Here is a 24,813-nt window from a genome sequence, read left to right on the forward strand (position 1 = left end):
TTAGTTTGCATTTCCCTCTTGTCTAATGACGTTGAACATCTTTCCATACACTTATTTACCATTTGTGCATCAATGATGCAATGGACATGAACTTGGGCAAACTTTGGGAGATGGTGAGGGACAGGGAGGCCTGGTGTGCTACAGCCCATGGGGTCGCAAATTTGGACACGACTGGGCGACTGAACAACAATCTTTGGTAAAATGTGTTTCAGACTTTTGCTTTATTACTGTTGAGTTTTGAGAGTTCTTTTTATATTCTAGTTACAAGTCCTTTGGTGCAATGTTTTCTCCCACTGTGTAACTTGTCTTTTGATCCTCTGACAGTCTTTCACAGAGCAGAAGTTCTTAATTTTAATGATGTCCAGTTAATCAGTTTTTCATTTCCTGGATCATGTTTTTGGTACTTAGTCTAAGAACTCTTTGCCTAGTCCCTGGATCCTGAAGATTTTCTCTGAAAGTTACATAGTTTTACATTTTACATGTAAGTCCATGATTCATTTTGATTAAATTTTGTAATAAGGAGTCAAGAGTGGTTTTTTTCCCTACAGATGTCTAGTTGGTCTAGCACTATTTGTTGAAGAGATTATCTTTCCTCCATTGAATTGCTTTTGCACTTTTGTCAAAATCATTTGGGCATGTTTGTGTGAGTGTTTCTGGGTTCCATTGATCCAAGTGTCTGTGACTCTGCTAGGATTGCACAGTCTTAATTACTGTAGCTATATTAGAAGTCTTGAACTCAGGTAGACTTTTTTCTCCCACTTTGTTTTAGCTATTATAGTTTCTTTACCTTCCCATATAAATTTTAGAATGGTCATGTTTATATCTTCAAAAATATCTTGGTAGTATTTTGATAGGAATTGCATTAAATTTGTGTATCAGTTTGAAGAGAATTTACATCTTTTGTTGAGTCTTCCAGTCCGTGAATGTGATAAGTCTCTCCATTTGTTTAGATCTTTCATTTCTTTCATCAGCATTCTTTCAGCAATTTTGTTAAATTTGCATTTAATTATTTTTTGGAAGGGTTATGAATGGTTTTGTGCTTTAAAATTTTTATGTCCATGTATTAATTGCTGGTATATAGAAACAGTTGAGTTTTGTGTTCTTATCTTGTATACTGCAGCTTTGCTGAATTCACTTGTTTGTTCTAAGAGGTTTTTTTTTTGTTTGTTTTGGTAGGTTCCTTAGAATTTTCTACAAAGACAATCATGTAATCTGCAAATGGGAGTGGTTTTATTTTTTCCTTTTCATCTATATGCCTTTTATTTCCTATTCTTGCATTTTTTGCACTGGCTAGAACTTCCCATACTGTGTTTAAATAAGTGATAAGAGTGAGCTTTTTTTTTTTTAAGAATGAGCTTTTTTTTTTCCTCATTCCCAGATCTTAGGGAGAAAGCATCGTCTTTCACTGTTAAGTATATGGCAACCTGCTCCAAGGTAAAGACATTTCACTTTAATTTTTCTGTTTTTGTCAGAATGGGTGTTTAATTTTAGGAAATACTTTTTTTTTTTTTTTTAATACCCCATGGATTTTATTTTTTTCACTTTTTAAATTCTTTTTTACCCCTGCCTGTTGCACTTCCCTCTCACCCTGCAACAAATACTTTTTATACATAGGCTGATGTGATCATTATTTTTCTTCTTAACCTAGTAATGTGTTGATTGATTTTAAGTGTTTAACCAGTTTGCTTTTCTTGAGTAAATCACATTTGGTTACACTGTACAATTCTTTTGCATATTGCCAAATTCTTGTTTGATAAATTCTGTTTGCTAATATTTTGTTAAGAATTTCTGCATCTATTTTCCTAAGGAATATTGATCTTTGGTTTTTGTTTTGTTTTTCTACTGTGTTTGGTTGTTGTATCAGATTTATACTAGCTTCATAAGATCAACTGGTAAGTGTTCCTCAACTAGTTTCTGGAGGAGATTGTGTAAAATTGCTGTTTATTCTTTAAATGTTCAATAAAATTCTCCAGTGAACTCATCTAGACCTAGAATTTTTTTTTAAAAGAGTTCTTAAAATATGAATTCAGTTTCCTAGTAATTACGGGACCATTCATATCACCTGTTTTGTGTTTGTTTAGTTGTTTAAGTTTGTGTTTCTGTTTGTTTCTTTTAAATTTTTATTGTTTTGTTTGGCTTTGTTGAGCCTTTGTTGCTGCATGTGGGCTTTTTCTAGTTTCTCTCGGACACAGGGGCTCCAGAGCACAGGCTCAGTAGTTGTGGCACGTGGGCTTGGTTGCCCCGTGGTGTGGAGTCTTCCCAGTGGAACGCATATCCCCTGCATTAGCAGGTGGATTCTTTACTATTGGACCACCAGGAAAGTTCAGTTTGTGTTTTTTAAGGAATTGTTCCTTTTGATCGTAGTTGTCAGATTTATGTAAGTTAGTATTCTCAGTTATCTCTTTGATTTCTTCAGGATCTGTCGTGATAATTCCTGTTTTTTCCCCTGATTTTGGTAGTTTGTGTATTTTTGGTCTGGTTTGTCAATGTTATTGATCGATTTAAAGAACTCTTTGTTTTATTTTTAAATTGTTCTTCTGTTTTACAATTTATTATTTTATGTCTTTCATTATTCCTTTCTTTTTTATTGTTTTGGGTTTATTTTGTTCATTCTTTTTCCCCAAAGACAGTAGTTTTAATTCAGCTTCAGAAAAAGCTGTCAAATGAATTTGGATTAGAAAACATGACAATTAAGAGGTTTGGTTTTTCTGTAAACACAAGGAAGAGAAATAACCCTTAATAGGTTCAATGATAATTTTCTGGGTCTTCCTTTTGTATCAAAAGCTGTACATCTCCCCAAAGCACCTGCTCCAAGAGTTAGTTTACTCTTTTTATCTCTGTCCCATTGGACAGAAGACTGGGATGGGACAGGCTACTTCCCGTCCGCCTCCACGCCTCTTCTTTCAGTCAGAGTGTGTGAATGCTAAAGACCTTGAGCGCTGACCAGTGAAAGAACTGTCCTTTAAGCCAGCAAGCCACAGGCCAAAGCCCCACTCCCAGTCCCCATGGCAGAGGCCTCAAAGCTGACATTGTTTCTGCTGTCTCAGTCAAAGTCTCTCAGTTGTGTCTGACTCTTTGCCACCCCACGGACTGTACAGTCCATGGAATTCTCCAAGCCAGAAATACTAGAGTAGGTAGTCTTTCCCTTCTCCAGGGGATCATCCCAACCCAGGGATTGAACCCAGGTCTTCCGCATTGCAGGTGGATTCTTTACCAACTGAGTCACAAGGGAAGCCCGCCACTGTCTCAGGAAGAAGCCAAAAGCTGACCCTCAGCATAAATCAAGGCCTAACATGAAGAGAGAATGAAGGCGCCCAGGTCCAGAGTAGGCTGCAAACTGGGGGCAAGAAGAGGGAACTTTTGCAGTCATTCCATCTTTAGAAATAAGGGGAAAACTGGACCCTTTCCATTATTGTGGTTCTATAAGGTATGCTACTGCTGAGCTCCAAGAGGATCTGCAAGCACAAACCTTTTCTTAGGTCCCACATCAAGTATCGGATCCCATTCTAGGTGTGATACAGGAGAGGGAAGACGAGTGCAAATTTGGCTGTGTGATCAGTGCTGGTCCCAAACACAGGGACTTCAGAAGTTCCAAATGAGAATCAAACCTCACAGGGACCGCGAGGGCCGACAGCCCAAAAAATCCCTGTACTCGCGGCAACACCAGTGCCACCGTGGCAAATGGACATCACCATGGAAAGAGGCCAGTTGTAGATACTGATATGGGGAGACAAAGGACAGTTTGAAACAGTGTTCTTTTCCGGAACCTCTCCATCTCTTCCTTGGCTGTGGTTCCCAAAGGAACAACATTTCTGATACTGAACTGAGGACTAAGGTTGGCGTGGAGGCAATGATGGCCAACATGTCTCAACAAGAATTCAACCATCTTGGGGTCTGGCCTGGATGGAAGTGACCTGTTTTTTCCCTTTTAGTTTAGGTGATTTATTTGACTTTTCCTCTTTTCTTATATAGCATTTTAGGACTGTAAGATTTCCTCTGACTATATAGCTTTTGTTGTGTTCCACAAATTTTACCATCTTGTAATTTCATTTTTAGTTCGCTGTATTTTTTACCCACTTTGAGACCTCTTATTAAGTTATTGAGAAATGTGTTATTTAGTGTCCAGGCAAATCGAGATTTTCCTATTATCTTTCTGTTAACTAATTTCTAGTTTGATTCCATTGTGGATGGAGAATCTAATCTATGATTTCAGTTCTTTTAAATTTGTTGAGGTTTGCTTAATGGCACAGCATATGGTCTATCTTGGTATCTGTTCTGAGGACACTTGAAAAGAATGTATATCTGCTGCTGTTGGGTGTGGTATTTTTATAAATGTTAACTTGCTGTTGTTCAGTTGCTAAGTTGTGTCTGATTCTTTTGTGACCCCATGTACTGCAGCACGCCAGGCTTCCCTGTCCTTCACCATCTCCTGGAGTTGGCTCAAACTGATGTCCTTTGAGTCAATGATGCTATCCAACTATCTCATCCTCTGTTATCCCCTTCTCCTCCTGCCCTCAGTTTTTCCCACCATCAGGGCCTTTTCCAGTGAGTCGGCTTTTCACATCAGGTGGCCAAAGTATTGGAGCTTCAGCTCCAGCGTCAGTGCCTCCAGTGAATATCAGAGTTGACATACTTGAGGACTGACTGGTTTGATCTCCTCACAGTCCGAGGGGCCCTCAAGAATCTTCTCCATACTGCAATTTGAAAGCATCAATTCTTTGGTGCTCAGCCTTCATTATGGTCCATGTCTCACATCTGTATATGACTACTGGAAAAAAACATAGCTTTGGCTGTTTGGACCTTTGTAGGCAAAAGTATTGTCTCTGCTTTTTAGTGTGCTGTGTAGGTTTATCATGACTTTACTTCCAAGGAACAAGCATCTTTTAATTTCATGGTTGGAGTCACTGTCTTCAGCAGTTTTGGAGCCCAAGAAAATAAAATGTCAGTGTTTCCATTTTTTCTCCTTCTATGTCAGTGTTTCCATTTTTTCTCCTTCTATCTGCCATGAAGCGATGGGACCGGATGCCATGATCTTTGTTTTCTGAATGTTGAGTTTTAACCTGCGTCTTCACTCTCCTCTTTCACCCTCATCAAGAGGCTCTTTAGTTCCTCTTTGCTTTCTGCTGTTAGACTGATATCATCTGCATGTCTGAGGTTGTTGATATTTCTCCCTGCTATCTTTATTCCAGCTTTTGATTAATCCAGCTTGGCGTTTTGCATGATGTACTCTGCGTATAAGTTAAATAAACAGGATGACAATATACAGCCTTGATGTATTCCTGTCCCAATTTTGAACCAGTTCGTTGTTCCATGTCTTGTTCTTACTGTTGCTTCTTGACCTGCATTTGGGTTTCTCAGGAGACAGGTAAGGTGGTCTGGTATTCCCGTCTCTTTAAGAATTTTCCACAGATTGTTGTGATCCACACTGTCAAAGGCTTTAACATAGTCAGTGAAGCAGAAGTAGATGTTTCTCTGTAATTCCCTTGCTTTCTCTAAGATACGGTGGATGTTGGCAGTTTGATCTCTGGCTCCTCTGCCTTTTCTAAACCTAGCTTCTCCATCTGGAAATTCTTGGTTTTTGTACTGCTAAAGGATTTCATAGCTTGAAGGATTTCAAGGCTTCATCTTCTGGTGTATCTTTTTGCCTTCTCATGCTGTTCATGGGGTTCTCAAGGCAATAATACTGGAGTGGTTTGCCATTCCCTCCTCCCGTGGACCACATTTTGTCAGAACTCTCCACTGTGACCCGTTCATCTTGCGTGGCCCTGATGGCATGGCTTGTTTGGCTTCATTGAAGCTTATGCAGCTTCATACACAAGCCCCTTCACCATGACAAGCTGTGATCCATGAAGGGGAAATGTTCATTAGACCCTGTTGATTGAGGTGTCACTGAGGTTTTCTGTACCTTTGCTGATTTTCTTTCTAATTGTTCTGTGCATTGTTGAGAGAGGGATGTTGAAGTCTCTCAGCTATAACGGTTTTCTCCTTTCTGTTCTGTCAGTTTTTGTTTAACACATTTTGCAGCTTTGTCGTGCATGTACACCAAATGTTTCCTTGCTGGATTGAATCTTTATTATATAATGTTCTGCTTTGTCTCCGGTAATTTTATTTGCTTTGGAGTTTACCTTTTTGTGTTGTTCAGTCACCACATTGTGTCTGACTCTGCGAACCCATGGACTGCAGCATGCCAGGCCTCTCTGTCCCTCACCATCTTCCAGACTTTACGTTATCTGATTATTATTAATATAGCCACTTTTGCTTTCCTTTGATTAATATTTTATAAGATGTATCTTTTCCATTATTTTACTTTTGCCCCGCCTCCACTGTTACATTTGAAGTGAGTTTCTTGTAGACAGAATATAGTTGTCATGTTTTTAAAGTTGCTCTGCCAATCTCTGTCTGTTAATTAGTATATTTATACCATTTGCATTTAATAAAATTATTGATATGTTAGTGCTTAAGTCTGCCATTTTGTTTTTTGTTTTCTGTTTGTTTTGATTTTTGTTTCTCTGTTTTCTTTTTCCTGCCTTCCTATAGGTTATTTGAACTTTTTTAAAACTTCTAAAGAGTTGGACATGACTGAGCAACTGAACAATAACAACAAATAATGTTTATTAGTGTATCTTCTTGAATAGCTTTTCTAGTCATTGCTATAGTGGGCCTTATGTTATATATACATATACATAATTCAGCACAGTCTGCTGATGTCATTTTACCAGTTTGAGTAAAGTGTTGAAATCTTACCTCCCTTTACATTCTTTTATCCTCCCCATTTATAATTTGCCTTAAATTTCTGTATTTACATTTAGAAACATCAGTGTTGTCATTTTTGCTTCAATCATTATATATAATTTAGAAACTTCAAAAGGAGGACAGCCTATTGATTTTTATTAATACAGTGTTTTTTTTCTTCTTTCCTGGTGTTCTAAAATTTCTTCTCTTTAACATCCTTTCTTTTCAGATAACTTTGTTTAGCTATTCTTTAGCATAGGGCTGCTGATGACAGATCCTCCTTAGTTCTCCATCATCGAGAATATGTTTATTTTCTGCTCATTTTTGAATGATGTTTTCACTGGGTAAAGGATTCTGGATTGGTAGTTTCTTTCTTTCAGAACTTAAAAATTATTATGCCACTTTCTTTTGGCCTCCATGGTTTCTGATGAAAAATCTGCTATCTGAATTATTTTTCCTCTCTTAAGTGTCATTTTTCTCCAGCTACTTTCAAAACTTTGCCTTTAATTTTTTTACGTTTAATTGTGATGTGTGTTGAAATGAGTTTCTTTAGGTTTGTCCTTTAAGGGTTGCTCAGCTTCTTGAATCCATAGGTTACATCTATCACCAAATTTGGAAAGTTAGGTGTTATTTTTCAGCTTTGCCTTCTTTCTCCCCCGCCCCAGGACTCTAATGACACAAATACTAGCTCTTTTGTTAGTTACACAAGTCCCTGAGCATCTCTTGATTTTTTTTTTCTATTCACTTTCTTCCCTTGTCTGTTTTCTCTTCAGTCAGTCAGTTCAGTTGCTCAGTCGTGTCTGACTCTTTGCGACCCCCATGGACTGCAGCACTCCAGGCTTCCCTGTCTATTACCAACTCCCGGAGTTTGCTCAAACTCATGTCCATCGAGTCGGTAATGCCATCCAGCCATCTCATCCTCTGTTGTCCCCTTTTCCTCCTGCCTTCAGTCTTTCCCAGGGTCTTTTCCAGTGAGTCAGTTCTTCACATCAGGTGGCCAAGGTACTGGAGCTTCAGCTTTAGCATCAGTCCTTCCAATGAATATTCAGGACTGATTTCCTTTAGGATAGACTGGTTTGATCTTGCAGTCCAAGGGACTCTCAAGAGTCTTCTCCAACACCACAGTTCAAAAGAATCAATTCTTCGGCACTCAGCCTTCTTTATGGTCCAACTCTCACATCCATACATGACTATTGTTAAAACCATAGCTTTGACTAGGTGAAGCTTTGTCAGCAAAGTGGTGTCTCTCTGCCTTTCAATATACTGTCTAGGTTTGTCATAGCTTTTCTTCCAAGGAGCAAGCATCTTTTGATTTCATGGCTGCAGTCACCATCTACAGTGATTTTGGAGCCCGAGAAAATAAAGCCTGTCACTGTTTCCATTGTTTCCCCATCTATTTGCCATGAACTGATGGGACTGGATCACAGATGTTTTCTCTTAGGATTAGGTAATTTGTAGTGTTCTTTCATTTCATGGATTCTTTCCTTTGTTCCCTCCTTTCTGCTGTTGAGCCTATCCACTTAACTTTTAATTTGAATTTATATTTTCAGTTCTAAGATTGCTATTCAGTTCTTCTTTATATTTCCTACATATTTGCTGACACTATTTTTGCTGAGGCTATTTTTTCATTTGTTTCAACTGTGATAGTAATTGCTTGTTGAAGCATTTTTACCATCCCTGGGTCAGGAAGATCCTCTGGAGAAGGGAATGGCAATCCACTCCAGTATTCTTGCCTGGAGAATCCCGTGGACAGAGGAACCTGGTGGGCTATAGTCCTTGGGGTAACAAAGACTCAGACATGACTGTTTATTATTATTTTTACCATACTCACTTTTAAAATCTTTATCAGATAATTCTAACATCTGTGTCATTTCATTGTTAGCCTCTATTGATTGTTATTTTTCTCGAATTTAAAATCTCCCTGATTCTTAGTATGATGAGTGATTTTTTTAAAAAATTTGAAGCCTGGACATTTTTGTATTCTGTGATATTGGCCCTTATTTAAACCTGTTTTATTTAGCTTTCATGATACCACTTTAGAAGAGTGGTATCAATAAGGGCACTACCTTGTTATTACTCAGTAGAGATAGAATTCCAGGTTCCCCACTAAGCCTATTTTGACATTTGAGGTAGAACTTCTTACCGCTGGATATTGGATGGGAATTACTTTTCCACACATGGTCTCCATTGACACTTGGGAGGGACAGGTCCGCATTTCTGACTGCTGGAAATGAAAATTCCAAGACCCTACTTGGCCTTCTCTGACACCATCTCAGGAGGGGTTTTGAGCTACTTTGTTACAGCCTTGCAAAGCCAGATATTTAGGTTCCCCATTCAGCCTTTGCTGATAGAGTAAAGGTTGGGTCACAGTTTTCCTCTGGTGTTTGGCTGAGGTAGAGTAGTAGTTGTTTAAGAATTCTCCTGTCCTGGTAACCTGTTCTCTTTCCTGGTCCTTTGTCTAGAGAGACTAAGCCTTTTGGAAAAGGAAACCCAGGAGAACTCATCCCCATAAACTCTTCAGATCCTGAAGTCTTTAGCTGGTCTGCCTTTTTCTCTCTACCTTTCAGAGTATTCTTATGTTTGTTTTATGTATGATGTCTAGAACTTTTAGTTGTGCTTAGCAGGAGGAATATGGGAAAGTACATCTATTCCATTGTCCTGGAAGCAGAAGTAGTATATGCCATTTAATAAGAACATTTTGTAAAATAAATTAATGGAGAATGGAGGACTTTCCTATTTGATAATTAAAATGTGCTATAAAAAACACTTTTTATCAAAAGTGTTCAGTATTGACACAGGAGCTGGAAAATATATTAATACACAATAAAAGTATAGAAAGATCAATTGCTTGTAGACACCCAGAAATTTAGTCAAGTGAGTCATTTCAGATAAGTGAGGAAAGGAGGGATTAACCAGCAAATGATATTAGAATAATTAGCTAACCGTATACAAGAAGATAATCAGTGTCCTGCCTTATGCCAGGTAGGCAAAAGTAATAAATTTCAAATGGATTGAAAATCTAAATGAGAAACACAAAACTATTATAAGGATGTAAATTCAAAGGTGGGGAGCTTTTCTAAGCAAGACAGATATCCAGGAATTATTTAGGAAAACATTGATAAATTTAACAACATAAAATTATGAAATGTTATATATTTAAAGGCTGAAGTAGGTGATGGAAAATATTTGTAATACATAATAGACATGCATTAACCTCTATAAATTAATGTCCTTTAATATCTTTTATATACCAATAGGTAATATCTTTTATATACTGATAGATCCTGTAAATTCTTTAGAAAAAGATATATTATTAAGTATAAAAATATCAAAGATATGTCAACTCATTGATTTCAGAGGACTAATGTAAAAACACATAATAAGAATTAAATACTGTACCATTTTTGCTTGTCAGTTTTGGTGAAATTACAAAGTATAATATCAAGTCCTGGTGAGGGAGATAGGTACTCTCATATCCTGTTAGTGGGAGCAGAAATTTTAGCAGCCTTTTTGGAATGTAATTTAACAGTATCCATCTTAATTTTAAGTGCTTATTATATACCTGGATACAGTGATTTCATCTGTAGGAATCTGTCCTAAAAAGCAGAAGAGAATTCAAAGTTGTATGTGTAAATGTTTTATATGCTTATATTAGTAAGTATAAATTCATTTGCTTATTTGTAATAGTAGATAATTAGTAGTAGTAAATAGGAACAACACAAATGTCAGTCAGCTTGGGGAATGGTTGAATAAGTTATGATATATTCATACAATGTGAGGTTATGAAAAGGGATGAGGCATCTGTCTTGAGTGTGTGTGTGTGTGTATGGATATCTTTGATATGTATTTAAATGATAAAAGCAACTTGCAGATCAGGATTCTATTTTTATTAGGAAAAGTGCCTCCTCCCCCATCAACACACATGTCATCTAATGATGGCCATCTCCGTTGGTTGGCAGGAGACTCTTGCACTAAAGGCTCACATGTTTCCTTTCCATTGCATCATTTTTCTCTCCAGATTTAGTTCATTTTCAGCCTGGAGAAATATCTCTTCTCCTTGGCCACCCTGAAGTTGCTCTTAATTTTTTTCTTTTAATATCTGGTTTCACTCTACCCATACCCAGCTTCTCATTTGTAATCTGTTCTGTATACTTCCTGTGTGCTACATTTTCAGGGATTTGATTTGTCTGAAAACATCAAGAATCTTTGTATACAGTATTTTTGGCCTGTCTTGTGGACTCGCACATAAGGTTAGTTCCAAAAGGCTAGTGGTCGTCTTCAGCAAACCCTCTGTAATCAAATGTGCCCATTTTTGATCAGAGAGATAGATGTATATAATCTGAGGGGGAAAATAAGAAATAAACTGAGCTCAGCTGTTAAAAATGGTTGCTTCTGGGGTATGAGATTGAATTGATAGGAGAGAGGAAGGATTAAAAAGAGGAGCCATAACAAAGGACTTAGAGTTTTACTCTATGTAAGTATTTTTGAATATTGAACTTTAGCTGATTTTTAATTTTCAGGTTGTTCTGCATTTTCTAAATAAAATAAATTCAGAGGAGCTAAGTTCTATATATTTGTTGCATGAATGAAGTATGTAAACCAATTTGTATCTTTTAGATTAATGTCACTATTACAAGCTTTTAGAAGTGGAGGCTGCAGAATATAGTGCCCCCTCTTCCAAACTGTATGAAGTTGGGGAAACTGAAGTAGGGAAATCTTTTTCCAGAGTAAGAATTCAAGAAAAGCAATCTAGAATGAGCATTTGCGTTTTCTAGCAAACTACTGAGATATCATCCATCGCTTCAGCCTTTCTTCTAGCTAGTTTGATAGTGATGATGATGATAAACAAGGACAGTCTTTCTAAAGTCTGCATTTCTGTTTTTCTCTGACAGAAATGACATCAGATGTTCCACCTCTGGGTCCGGCCATTGCCTCTGGAAACGCTGGGCCTGGGATTCAAGGTGGAGGAGCCATCGTCCAGAGGGCTATTAAGCGGCGACCAGGGTAAGTTTGAGTGTAGTGTGTCATGAACTCTTCTCCTTTAAACCACCTAATTTTGTTAGATACTAAACCCCTTTTCCTAACCCTCTTGCTTCTTTGGCTGCTTATTACGCTCCTTTCAGATAACTTTATTTAGTCCCTGGATTTTTCTTTGTGTGGAATTGATGTTTTTATCTAAGTTGCTTAGAGGCAGTTTTATTTTTTTTTTAAACCAAAAATCTATGCAAGGTAAAGGACTGTAGCTAAGCCCAAAGATTTCACTGTTGCTGAGAAAATTTCGTTGCTTTCATTAAGCTTTGTATCTCCATTCTCAGAATCTTTTTGGTAGGCTTTTTACTTTCCTGAATTTAGACAATGCTGAAATCTAGAATATTTTCCCTTTAAGTTATTGATATGTTGCCTCATTGGGAATCCAGAGTCCATTTGGTTCCAGAATTATTTATTAAATGCCTAATTAGTGTAAGGCATTGTGTGATTGCTTCTAGAATACAAAGGTAAATAAGGCACAGTCCTTGTCTCTACGTTGCTTATGTTTTTAAAGGGATAATCATCACACACATAAATGTAATTCAAGATAGAATACGCCAGGTTTGGTAAGAAAGGAGCAAATACAGTGCTGTGTATTTCACTGTATGGAAATATTACCATTGGTTGGTAGAGGTTGGGAAAGGCTTCAGAAAAGAGGTTGCTTTAGAAAGGCCTGGGAGAATGGGTAGTATTTTACCTATTTTAAATTTTCTATTTTTTTCTTTTCTTTGTTTTAAAAAATTCTGTAGCTAATGATACACCTAGTCTTTAAGTTTCCTCCTACCTATAGTAATGCAGGAGTGTTCTTTGCCTTAAGATGGTAACAGAATAACATATTAAGGCTTGCTGTGTCTCCAAGAAGTAATTAGTTTACTGAGGCATAGGGTGAATAAGTAATTTACCCAAGGTTTTAAAGCTAGTAAGTGGAGGATCTATAATGTAAACCTTGAGAGATTAGCTTTAGAGTCTACTCTCTTAAACACAGTGTTAAGATTATATATAATCTTAACAATTAGAATCAGAATCAGTATTAATATCAAAATTAAGAGATTGGCTGAGAAAGTTATATTGAAAGTGTACAGCTATTAGAAGTGGCAAATATGTATTAGTACAGAAAAATGTTCATAATATATTGAGAAAAGAGGTTACAGTATATGTAATATATCAACTCCTATCAGAGAAAAATATGTGTATAACACATATGCATAGCCAAAAACCTGAAAGGATACTTATCAGTTAGTCTGGGTGATGGGATTATGGGTGATTTATTTTTTCTTTTGTTTTTAATTATTTCTACATTTTCTGAAGTATTTGTATTACTGGTTAGGAAGAAAATATATTAAAAGAAATAATACATTTTTTAAAAGAAATATTAGAAAATGTATAAAGTTAGAAGACTAGTAGTAAAGCAATCATCTTACTACCCAAATTCATCTCCCATCAGTTTTTTTGCATAATTACTTCATTCTCTATATGTAGTTATAATCATATATTTGTTTTGGTAGCCTAGTCTTTTGATCTAATTGTGTAAAATAACTCTTTTTCCCATACTGTTACATATTATATAGAAACATAATTTAAAATAGTTACATAGAAGGATGTACTTAATTTCTATTTTGGGACGTTTAAACAGTTTTGAAGATATACTATTGTAATGCTTAATGAGTATCTTTGTACATAAATTTTTTCTGAGTTGTTTCTTTAGGATAGAGTCTTAGAAATGAAGTTATTGGGTCAGTAGGTTGATTTTGACATGTGATCTGGGGCTACAGGGAGGAAGAAAAATGGGCACTTTCAGGATTAATGCTATCTACTTCATATATAATCCATTTAGAGGCCTATAATATCAGGTTATCGCTCTAATGGAGATGCCAAGATCACTGGGTTAAGATGGTAACATGAGTTACGTTTTAGTTTAGTATAGAAATTAATAGGAGATTGCCTATCTCATTACCTATAATCTTGCCTAATCCCTTGAAATGAAGGTCGCCTCTTTTTTCACTAAGCATCTATAGCTTATTGATTGTGCTCCTCATATGATGCTTTCTCATTTTCACTTATATATTTATATTTGTCTAGGAGAAGAAGCCTTTGAGGGCAAATCTTTTGTTTTCAACTCATCTAGTTCACTATCTGGAATGTAGCATGTATTACATGTTCATTGGATGAATGAAGGAAAGAAACATTATTTAACAATCTTCGGGGAATTCTCTTGTGGTTCATTGGTTAAAAGTTTGCGCTTTCACAGCTGCTACTGCTGCTGCTGCTCCTGCTAAGTCGCTTCAGTCCTGTCCGACTCTGTGCGACCCCATAGACGGCAGCCCACCAGGCTCCCCCATCCCTGGGATTCTCCAGGCAAGAACACTGGAGTGGGTTGCCATTTCCTTCTCCAATGCATGAAAGTGAAAGTGAAGTCACTCAGTCGTGTCCGACTCTTAGCAACCCCGTGGACTACAGCCCACTAGGCTCCTCTGTCCACGGGATTTTCCAGGCAAGAGTACTGGAGTGGGTTGCCATTGCCTTCTCTGTTTCACAGCTGAGGGCTCATATTTGGTTCTACCTGGGAACTAAGATTCCACAAGCTGTGCAGTGTGGCCCAAACAAAAACCCAACCTTCGGAGGCCTTAAATCACTTCCTTATGGAACATCACTGTTTTGAGAGATATTTCAGAGAGCTGGTAACATAGCCTCGAATAGACTATAGAAATGAAAAATAAAGACCTGAATTACTCATACTGATGTTTTCCTTGTCCTTTTTGAGTAGATTCCTGCTCCTTTTGTGAGGTTGTACTCTGATGTAAAACTTTGGCAAAGGTGGATTGCTACCCTAGGAAAATAAAGGTAGCAGTAGTCACTCTTTTTAAAGAAAAAAATTATTTATTTACTTGCTAAACTGCTTCAGTCATGTCTGACTCTTTGCGACCCCATGAATGATAGCCCGTCAGGTGTCTCTGTCCATGGGATTCTCTAGGCAGGAGTTTTGGAGTAGGTTGCCATGCCCTCCAGGGAATCTTCCCAACCCGAGGACTGAACCCATGTCTCTTTATTTACTTATTTATCATTTATTTTTGGCTGTGCTGGGTTTTTGTTGCTGTGCACGGGCTTTCTTTAGCTGTGGAGAGCAGAGGCTACTCTCTAGTTGCGATTTCTGGGCTTCTCTTGTTGCGGAGCTCGGGCTTTATGTGCACAGGCTCAGTAGTTGTGGCACATGAGCTTAGTTGCCCTGTGGCATGTGGGATTTTCCCAGACCAAGGATCGAACCTGTGTCCCCTGCATTGGCCAGCAGATTCTTAACCACTGGACCACTAGGGAAGTCTGGTACTCATTTTTGATTGACCAATTTCTTTGCCCAGTTTGGTTCAACACGGAAGAGGTAGTAAGTATATCTTTGCTTATGTCCACTTCCTCCTTTCCTTCTTCCTTTTGAGTGGGTGTTCTGATAGATTGTGGGTTTAGAATTTTAAATTTTTTAATATTCTGTGTTATCAGTAGTCTTATAATATTTTTTGTTGACTTTCCTCAGATTGGATTTTGATGATGATGGAGAAGGGAACAGTAAATTTTTGAGGTAAGATCGTAAAACTTTATCTAGGTTTCTGATATTAAAAATTAATTATCTTTATGACTCATATTTTTGTCTTTAGACCTGAGGAGAGTCCTTCATCCTAAAACTAAAATTTCCTGTTATACCCCATACAGTTTCCAAGCATTCTGGTAATAACTCCAGAGGAAAGTGCTCAATGAGAAGAGGGTATAGAATTTACAAGACCCTCTGTATCAGTTACCTGTAGTTGTGTGGCTTAAAAATAACAATGATTTATTATTTCTTACAATTCTGTCGATTGGTTATTCTGCTGATCTTGCTGATTCTTAAGACTGCATTCAGCTGCCTTGTCATCTGGGAACTGGACTCAGATGATAATGCTGGGTATCTCTCTCTCTCTCTCTTTTTTTTTTTTTTTTGTGGTCGTTTATCTTTAAAGAGGGCAGACTTGAGTTTCTTTACATGGTGATGGCTGTAATACAAAGGGCAAGTCTCAGTCCAAGTGCTTATTATCAAGCATCTGCTTTGTATTGACATTTGCTGTTGTCCTATTGGCCAGAACAAGTCATAAGTCCAAGTTCTGACTCAATATGGGAGTGGGCTGCACCAGGTAATGAATTCTGCAAGGAGTAATTAGTTGGGAGGTCATTAAGGTACTAAAGTTGCCCTGTGATACTCGTTTATTTCTCCTACAGAGCAGGAATTGGAATTTGTATCCTTGTAGTACTGAACCTTCTAGAGAACTGAAAATGAACTTTTCAATATATTGGTGAAGGAGTACTTTCAGAGAAAGGAAATTTCTATTCTTGCATAAGACCAGTTACTTGGCTTTGTGGGTTTTTTTCTGGGGGGGTGCGGTTGGTGCTATGTTGGGTTTTAGCTGCAGCATGCAGGATCTTTGTTGCTACATGTTGGATCTTTAGTTCATCATGTGGGACCTAGTTGCCTAACCAGGGATCGAACTCAGGCCCCTTGCGTTGGGCGCATGAAGTCTTACCCGTTGGACCACCAGGGAAGTCCTTACTTTGCTTTGCTTTGAGGTCAGGAAAGCAGTAAGAGTCAAAGAATGGAAGGTAACCTTGATTACACCCTGCCTTTTTTTTCTTTTCAAAGTTGAAAATGCTACCTAGGTAATGTCTACATTGCAGAGTAACACATATTTGAAAAATAAATAAAGGAGCCCTGTTCTTAAAAAAATTTATTTTACTATGTGGGTTTCTGGATTTTATTATTTGAACTAAGTTCTTAAAAGAAATATAAACATACTTTATCACAAAATTGTTAAACAGTACAAGGTTATATGTAATGAAAGTACATCTTTACTTCATACCTTCAGAATCCTTCTCCTGAGACTATAGTTTCCAGTTTATTAAGTATCCTTCCACAAATATTCAGTGTGTATGGAAGTGTATTTAAATGCACATATATGTGTGCATAAATAGTCATTGTCTCCTCATTTTTTGTTTTTATACAGAAGATGCCCATATTGTAAATTGCTTGCCATTGTTTAGTTTTATAGTGCTTAGTTGAGTCAGTGACATCTGTCTATCTATTATTATTGTTTTTGCAGTATTTAAAGTTAAAGCTCATGTGTTTAGCTTCTGCCCAGCTGTGGAACACTGCCAGATATTCTCGAAAACAACAACTGTGACTTGGCTACCATAAAGAAATAGTTGCAAAATATTGGAGAAAGCCATTTTCCAAAAGAGGTCTTGAGCATTAATGACTGTCAGCAAATGTAAAGAGGGGAAAAGATTTCACTTTCTATGCAAGAATAGACTTTTTTCCACACAGTTCCAGTGCACATTCCTCCAATTAGGAATCCCTAATTATAATAATAAATATAATAGTAGTAGTAGATGTGCATATGAATGGGATAGAGGTAATCACTAGTCTTATTTATTCCTGTCATTTAGCTCTAGCCCTGAGCCATTGCTTCCATTCCACAAAATCTGGTAGTCACAAACTACACACAAATTTTAAAACGTTTATTTGTCCTTTCCCCAACCTTAAAAAGAAGTTTTCATAATTGATCTTACCAAATAGGTCATTATGCATGCCCAGGAGAGTCATCACCAAATTTTTTTTACTTGATCATTAGAACTTTTGTTTTTCCAGCTTCATGGCTTACAGGATGTTAGTTCCTCAATCAGGGATTGAACCCATGCCCCAGGCAGTGGAAATATGGAGTCCTAAACAGGAATTCCTGGTACATTTTTTTAGTTGGAATTTTCCGCTTTGGTCTGAGAGTGAAAGTCTTACTTGCATTGTATCTGTAAATTTGTAAATCAGCTTAATACTTGGTGGATACTTGGTGGATTAAATCAGTCTCCTTGGTGATGCAAGTTGTAATTTATTACCTCTTTTCATCACTTTGTTCAAGTGTCATTTTACTCCAGGCAACACTATGAAATAATTTTTAAGAATATGAAGGATTTGAAATTCTACATACAATATCAGAGTTGCTAGTACTAAAATAATGCTCTCAAGCTCAAAGAAATGCAGGTACAAATCCACCAGGGGGGTTCTTGACAAGATGAAGATTACAATTTGTTAGGTCTCGGATAGTGCCCAAGATTCTGCATTCTTACAGATTCCTAACTGATGCTGCTGTTTCTGGTCCACTGATCACACTTTGAGTAGCAAGGACCTGGAAGATACATTCTTGAGATTCAAAGTTAATATGTAAATTATAGGTCTCTTTTTTCATCAAGAGTTTGTAGCGTGTGATTTATAGTATATTTTGTGTCTTAGAAACAAACAATTTGTCCTTGAGCTGAAATTCCACTACACCTCTATGTCTGCTCTCTAGTTATTTTCAAAGAAAATTTTTGGGGTCAAATTAGTTGAGGATTTATATAAATCCTGATTTATATATAAAATATATATATAAAATTTATTTATAAATCAGGATTTATATTTATCCTGAAGTATAAATTTTGGCTGTAATTGGAATAACTGGCTTAACTGAAAATTTTGTGAGTCTTACCTGTCTCACAAAGGCTCTTTCTGCCCAAAGGGGATGGATTTTTGTTATGTCCTGTGGCAGTGAGAAGAGGAAAATTTAGATCATCTGGAGAAGAGAGTGGTGTTTTCATAGTTAGGTTTACCTCGTTCAACACATCCTCCTTTGCGGTTTCTGTAGTAGCAAACAGGATTCATCAGCTTGTTAAATAGAAGTTGTTGAGATGAGTGGATTGTGTTTTCTTAATCAAAGAGATGTTGTTCATCGTTTAAATCATAATTTAAGACTTCTAGAAACTTTTGCACATCAAAGGAAGCACAGTGGAAAGGTAACCTATGGAATGAAAGAAAATATTTGCCAATCGTATATCTGATGTGATACTTGCAGAACTCCTGTAACAGAAAACAACCTGCTTAAAAAATGAGCAAAGGATTTGAATGGGCATTTCTCCAAAGAACATACACAAATGGCTAAAAATCATATGGAGAGACACTCAACATTACTAATCATTTAGAGAAATGCAAATCAAAACTACAATGAGTAGGCCATTAGAATGCTACCATCAAAAAATCCAGAAAATAGCAAGCACTGGTAAGGATATGGAGGAATTGGAACTCTTGTGTACTATTGGTAGGAATGTAAAATGGTACGGCCACTTTGGAAAACAGTACGGAGGTTCCTTGAAACATTAAAAACAAATATTATATGATCCAGCAGTGCCACTTCTGGTTGTATATCCAAAGGAATTGAAAGCAAGATCTTAGAGAAATTTGTACACTCATGTTCACTGCTCCATTTTTCACAGTAACTGAGAGGTGGAAGCACCCCAGATATCCACTCACAAATGTAATACTACTCAGCCTTAAAAAAGAAGGAAATTCTGTCACATACTACCACATGGATGAACCTTGAGGACATTATACTAAATGAAATAAGCCTGTCAAAAAAAAGATAAATACTGTATGATTTCACTTATGTGAGGATGTAAAATAGTTAAAATCAGACAAAGTGAAGTGGTGGTTGTCAAGAGCCAGGGGTGGCATGGAGACAGAGAGAATGAGAAGATGGTGTTCAGTAGCTATAGAGTTTGTTTTTCAGTGTGAAAAAGTTCTAGAGATACTTTGTACACCAGTGTGAATATAATTAGTGCTACTGAGCCATATACACTTAAACATGGTTAAGATGGCAAATTTGATGTTACATGGTTTTTGACGTAATTAAAGAAAAACAAAACTATCCCTAGGTATTGACAGGGAAGTCAGTTGTACCCTGGTGAGCTCAACATCTTTTTTTGGAATGTTTGGTAAGTAAGAGTAAAGGAGACATTAGAAAACAGACAGATAATAATCATGAATTTTTAAGTTCTGTGAGATGATATTATTATCTCTATTGCTTTGTGCTGCCTTTTCAATTGGATTTTTTTGCTGAATATTTTTACCCCTTTCTGGTTCTCCTTTCAGAACGAAATAGATGTAACAAGTGTAATGCCTTGGATTAATCCTTTTTTTTCTCCTTCAGGTGTGATGATGATCAGATGTCTAATGATAAGGAGCGGTTTGCCAGGTAATGTAGTAGAGCATCTTGGTCCTTGTTGTGGGACCAGGCAATTTAAACATTCTCAGTTTTAATTTTTTCTCAATGAGAGTTAATTTCTCTGCCCAGTCTCAACTGGTGAAAATTAGTATTATGATTGTTGTTTATGGTCAGGTAACACGGCTTCAGACATATGGTGTCAAACTAAGGGTATACCTAAACAGTGTTTTTATGTATGTGATAAATAGCTATACATTGTGCTTACTGGGTGTCCACAGAAACACAATGTGAATTTCTTAGTTGCATTTATTATTAAGTGGATCTACAAAATCTGTACAGATAATGACTTTATTCTTTTAAAGATGACAGCAAAGAAACAGTTTATACAAAGAGTGAAGTTTTTATTGAAATACATTTGTTTAAGTTACCTGTCTAGAGGATGAAAAATACTTTGGTTTATATTAAACAAATCCTCTCAACTCATATTGGTTTATTCTGTATATTGTTAAGCAGTAAATAATTTGTTTTTTAAAAATTGAATTTGCAGCCACATCAGAAAAGAGAATAATCTAAAATCCAATGCTTAACTAAGCAGTTACTACTTATTCATTGCTGATGCTGCCGGTCTGGAGCCCATACGTTGAGAACTGTTGATGTCAAGGACTAAGCAATATCAATCAGAGTAGTTTTAAACTACTCTGAAGCAGTGAGATGCCATCATAAGCTTTGAATGAAATGATAATGTATTAATATAAAATGCATATGGAATTTTTCTCTAGTAGCTTTATGTAGGACTCATTAAAGAGAAGCACTGTAGTCAAGAAGGTAAATGGGATACCACTGAAATAATAAGACAGTGATAAAATTATGAGGGCCTGGGCTAGAATGGTGGCAGTGGCAGTGGAAAAGGAGCAGATTTAAAGGTTTCTGAAGAATTTGCAGTTACTATAAACCTGAAGAAGATATTTATAAACGCTTTAGGATGTGAATCATCTCTCAAATGAGAAGTTAACAGTAGATACTTGGGCAGTAGTTTTTAAAAAACTGCATTAGAAAGTGAAGCCATCAAATAATAGTGGTGGTATGGGTTTCAGTCTCTTGATTGAAATTCCAAAAAGCTATGAAAACATGACCTGAACTGTTTTAGTCTTCATTTGTCTTGCTTAATGTGAATATTTATACATTCTGCATTTTATTTGGAAATATTGAAGTAGATAAGGGATTATGGATCTGTATTGGTAGGAGTAGTAATCATAATTTTAGATATTTAACTTGCAAACAACAGAGCTCATATCTTTGTGGGATCTTAGTTCCATGACCAGGGATTGAACTGGTACCCTCAGCAGTGAATGTGTGGAGTGCTAACCGCTGGACTGCCAGGGAATTCCCAGAACTCATTTCTTTAAGATTTGTTAACTAGTTCACCTCAAATATTCTTGTTTGGGATTCAGTAGAGGGTCTTCAAAAGATGAAATGAATTTTCCCAACTTTTTGAAAAAATATTTGTAGCTTGTTAAGGAATTATAATAACCCAGTGAATATGAAACTTTACTTAATACCACCTTTTTCTTTCTCTTGTCAATATGCATAAGTTTTCATGTGGTTCTTGTCATTACTGTGGTTTTTTTTTTTTTGTCTCTTTTTTCCCCCCTGCTGACCATTTTCTAGAAATTTCCCTATGTATTGATAAAGTCATTGTAGTTGTCATTTTTTAATAGCTGTTTTTTCAGTCTGTTAATATATCATGCTTAGATATTTTTTCTTAATCTATTCTTAATTTCTTTATATACATGTACTTATGTATATATTTAAGATGGAATTGATTACTGATAAACTGAACTACCAGCACCAACTACCAACGTTTTTCTTCATTTGCCACAAACCCTTACAGTATTTCAGTTATTCAGAGAAATTTAGTGGTAAACCTTTGTAGCCCCCTCCAGGGAAGAGGGAGTTGATCTAGGATCCAGCAATGTTACAGCTTTATTGCAGAGAAATGGGAAAGTGACAGAAGAGAAATGTACCACTTCAAGATCAAGTCATTGATAGGGGATATACTAGATACCTAGCTCTTGGTTTTATTTATATAATTCTCCAGGGAAACCTGGTTGGTTATTTTCTCTGTGAGCACATGTGTGCTGTATGTGTGTTATAGAGAGATTGTGTTTGTGATCACTTGTTTGATGTTCTTAACATGATTTACTGCTTGATTTTTTTTTTTCAGTGTAGAAATAGCATATGTGAATATAAGTTTCTTTCCAGATTGGAAGCAGTATGTGAAAATGGTATCCCCTTGTTTAGTTCTTATTCAAATAGTATGTCTGCTTGGTTTCTAAAGAGATAATTGGGTTTCTGTGCTCAGATTATGTTCATTTATAATGAATATTGGACTTGCTTTTATGTTGACCTTTGTCCTGTAAGTTACTTTTCCTTTATTCTGACAAATGGTTTTGTCGAGTTACAGGCAAGGTTCTTGTCTATATTTCCATTTCCCCCTCTCTTCTCTATATCTGTTTTTTTTTCTGTTATTTTCTTCCCTTCCCTTCCCTTCCCCCTTTTCTCCTCCCTCTTTCCTCTTTCCCTTTCTCCCCTTCCTTCTTTCCTTCCCCCCTTTTCTTCCTTCCTCCCTTCTTCCCCTTCCCTTCCTTCCTTTCTTTTTATTTTACGTTTAGCTTAGTTCATTAATTCTGTTTTTAGGTCGGATGATGAGCAGAGCTCTGCGGATAAGGAGAGACTTGCCAGGTAGGAAAATGGTGTCTTTTAGCACGATGAAGTGGATGCTGCTGCTTTTTCTATCCTTTTTTTATTTCTGCTCTTTTCTTCCCCTTTCTCTTCATGTTTTTCTTTGTCTGTGGCAAGAGAGGACAAGATTTTTAAAAGTTTGTATATAACAGGAACTTTGGCTTCCCCAGCAGAAAGTGGGTGAGTTGAGGGAACTTAGCAATTTAAGAAATTGCTATTAGTTTTATAGATTTCTCTTTATCTTAGCACACTAAGTTTTGCAGAATAAAAAGCTTTTAGAAACAGTGCAGCTGTGCCAGTCAATACTTTAGCAGGAAAATACTCTTTTATCAGAAAGCCAATAAATACATCTGTGTTTGCAACTAGCTCCTAGTCTTTCGACCTCAGTGTTTACTCCGCACCCTTCTAGAGAGCTCACCCTTTTCCTGGATGCACTCACAGCCCAGATTACCTTGTCACAGCAGTACTGGTGTGGCTTTGGTGAGCGAGTCTTGTGGTTTCTTAGAAAAGCTTAGCAGCCTTGATGTGGCTATTTAAAAGATCAGTCTTCTGGATTTCAGTGTCAGAAACCTATCAGATACAAGGAAATGGGTGCTTTATGTTTAAGAGTAGAATTTTATGTTTCTCAGGCAGAGTAACTAAATATGGACCGACGCTCTGAGACCTGTTGTTACCTCTTTCAGCGGGGTCACAGTCTCATTTTGCTGCCATTTTAACTTACATCTGCTAACGCTTTCACGTTTCAGAAAACTGGTGTGGTATGGTGGGAAGAACATTGCATTCATTGGGAATGGGGGGCCCTTGGAAAAGTCGGTTAACTGCTGGACATTAGTTTGCTCTAATCATGAAAAAGAGGTTTAAGTTGGATTCATTGTTTTCTTTTTGTTTGTTTTGGCAGAGAACTTTTGTTCAGATAGAATCTTTAGTGGTAATAGAAGTCCATAAAAAAGAGAAAAGAAAGCTGCTCAAAACAGAAACAGAAATGCAGTATGTTGTTTGAGTCTCTCCTTGAAGCATTCCTATGGAAGATACTGAGGAACTGTTAGGCTTTTCAGAAATCCAATTCGAAAAATATTGAATTATACTTTTAGCAGTAATTTTACCCTGATTTTGAGGAAATCAGTATTGAAGATGTTTTCTGCTTACCGTGGTGAGATCCAGATTGTCTGTTTTCAGGCCTTTAAGCATCTTCCTTCCTATTCTCCAGTTCACTTTGTCCCAAATTGGGCATCCTAAGGGACTTCTAGTAAATGGCGTCTTATAAATCTCTTGAGCTCAGTGTACTGGCACCACACCCAGATAGAGAAGCTAGGGCCTTGTGCATTAGGGGGGCAAGTAGAACGTCCAATTCTGCCTTCTAGTGTTGAGAATAAGAGAGATACTTAGAAGAAACAATATTTTATAGACCAAGGGAGTCTATACTAATCAATTCTCATATCAACTGTTGAGCAACATACTTCTGTTGGAAAAAATTGGTCATTTTATGTTTTCAGCCTTTAAAAAGTTGAATTGGTAAATAAGAAATCAGCCAAGCTGAGGAACTTAAGTGAAATCAATGTTTTTTAAGACTGTCATTTCTTAAAACACTTTTTGTTCTGAGGGAGTGGTAATTTACATAGGAAGTGAAGTTTCCAGGAATTAGAGAGATTTGCTGGTATCCGCTTGTACTCTTGTCTACCTTGTTAGTTTCTATTCCATGCTTGCTCTGCATGAGAAGCTTGGCAGACCTTACTCTAACATCTGAGACTTAAGCACCACTAAATCTAAGTACCGCATTTCTTCAGCAGCTCACTTGGTATCCATGTCACTCTCTCTGCTTCCAAGTGGCCAGATATGACCACCTGGATGGGGCTTCTCCTCTCTCTCTCTCCATGCAGGGAAAACCACAGTGAGATTGAACGGCGACGACGGAACAAGATGACAGCCTACATCACAGAACTGTCAGACATGGTACCCACCTGTAGCGCCCTGGCTCGGAAACCAGACAAGCTCACCATCTTACGCATGGCCGTTTCTCACATGAAGTCCTTGAGAGGAACTGGCAACACAGCCACCGACGGCACCTACAAGCCGTCTTTCCTCACTGATCAGGTCTCTGGGAAGCACACGTGAGGGGGTCTAGAATTCTTTGAAAGTTTTGATCTTTTGGGGGTGGATGCCCATAATCCTGAAGTGTGTGTTATATTGGGAATCAGAGTAGAGCTGAATCTGTAGATTCTTTAAAGGACAGGAATTCAGTTCTGAAGGAAATATTCAGGTTATAGGAAAG

General features: G+C 37.1%; 1 protein-coding gene and 1 pseudogene across 3 annotated transcripts in view; one reads left to right on the top strand and one right to left on the bottom strand.

The window, feature by feature from the left end:
- ARNT (aryl hydrocarbon receptor nuclear translocator) overlaps window positions 1-24,813 on the top strand; it is a 67,384-nt gene that overhangs the window by 17,692 nt on the left and 24,879 nt on the right. For 2 of the 3 annotated variants that reach the window (XR_009689032.1, XM_061120889.1), the window contains exons 2-6: window positions 11,625-11,736; window positions 15,284-15,328; window positions 19,788-19,832; window positions 22,500-22,544; window positions 24,422-24,635. Coding sequence is in view for 2 of the 3 variants with exons in the window: in XM_061120889.1 (XP_060976872.1) it covers window positions 11,625-11,736; window positions 15,284-15,328; window positions 19,788-19,832; window positions 22,500-22,544; window positions 24,422-24,635 (461 nt within the window). In the remaining variant the exon portion in view is untranslated. Of the gene's footprint in view, window positions 1-10,906; window positions 10,983-11,624; window positions 11,737-15,283; window positions 15,329-19,787; window positions 19,833-22,499; window positions 22,545-24,421; window positions 24,636-24,813 lie in introns of all 3 variants that reach the window. The other variant, XM_061120890.1, reaches the window with a different exon arrangement.
- On the bottom strand, window positions 10,513-11,605 carry LOC133041109 (NADH dehydrogenase [ubiquinone] 1 alpha subcomplex subunit 5-like; annotated as a pseudogene).

This window comes from Dama dama, chromosome 20 (assembly GCF_033118175.1).
Source record: "Dama dama isolate Ldn47 chromosome 20, ASM3311817v1, whole genome shotgun sequence".
NCBI classification, from domain to species: Eukaryota; Metazoa; Chordata; class Mammalia; order Artiodactyla; family Cervidae; genus Dama; species Dama dama.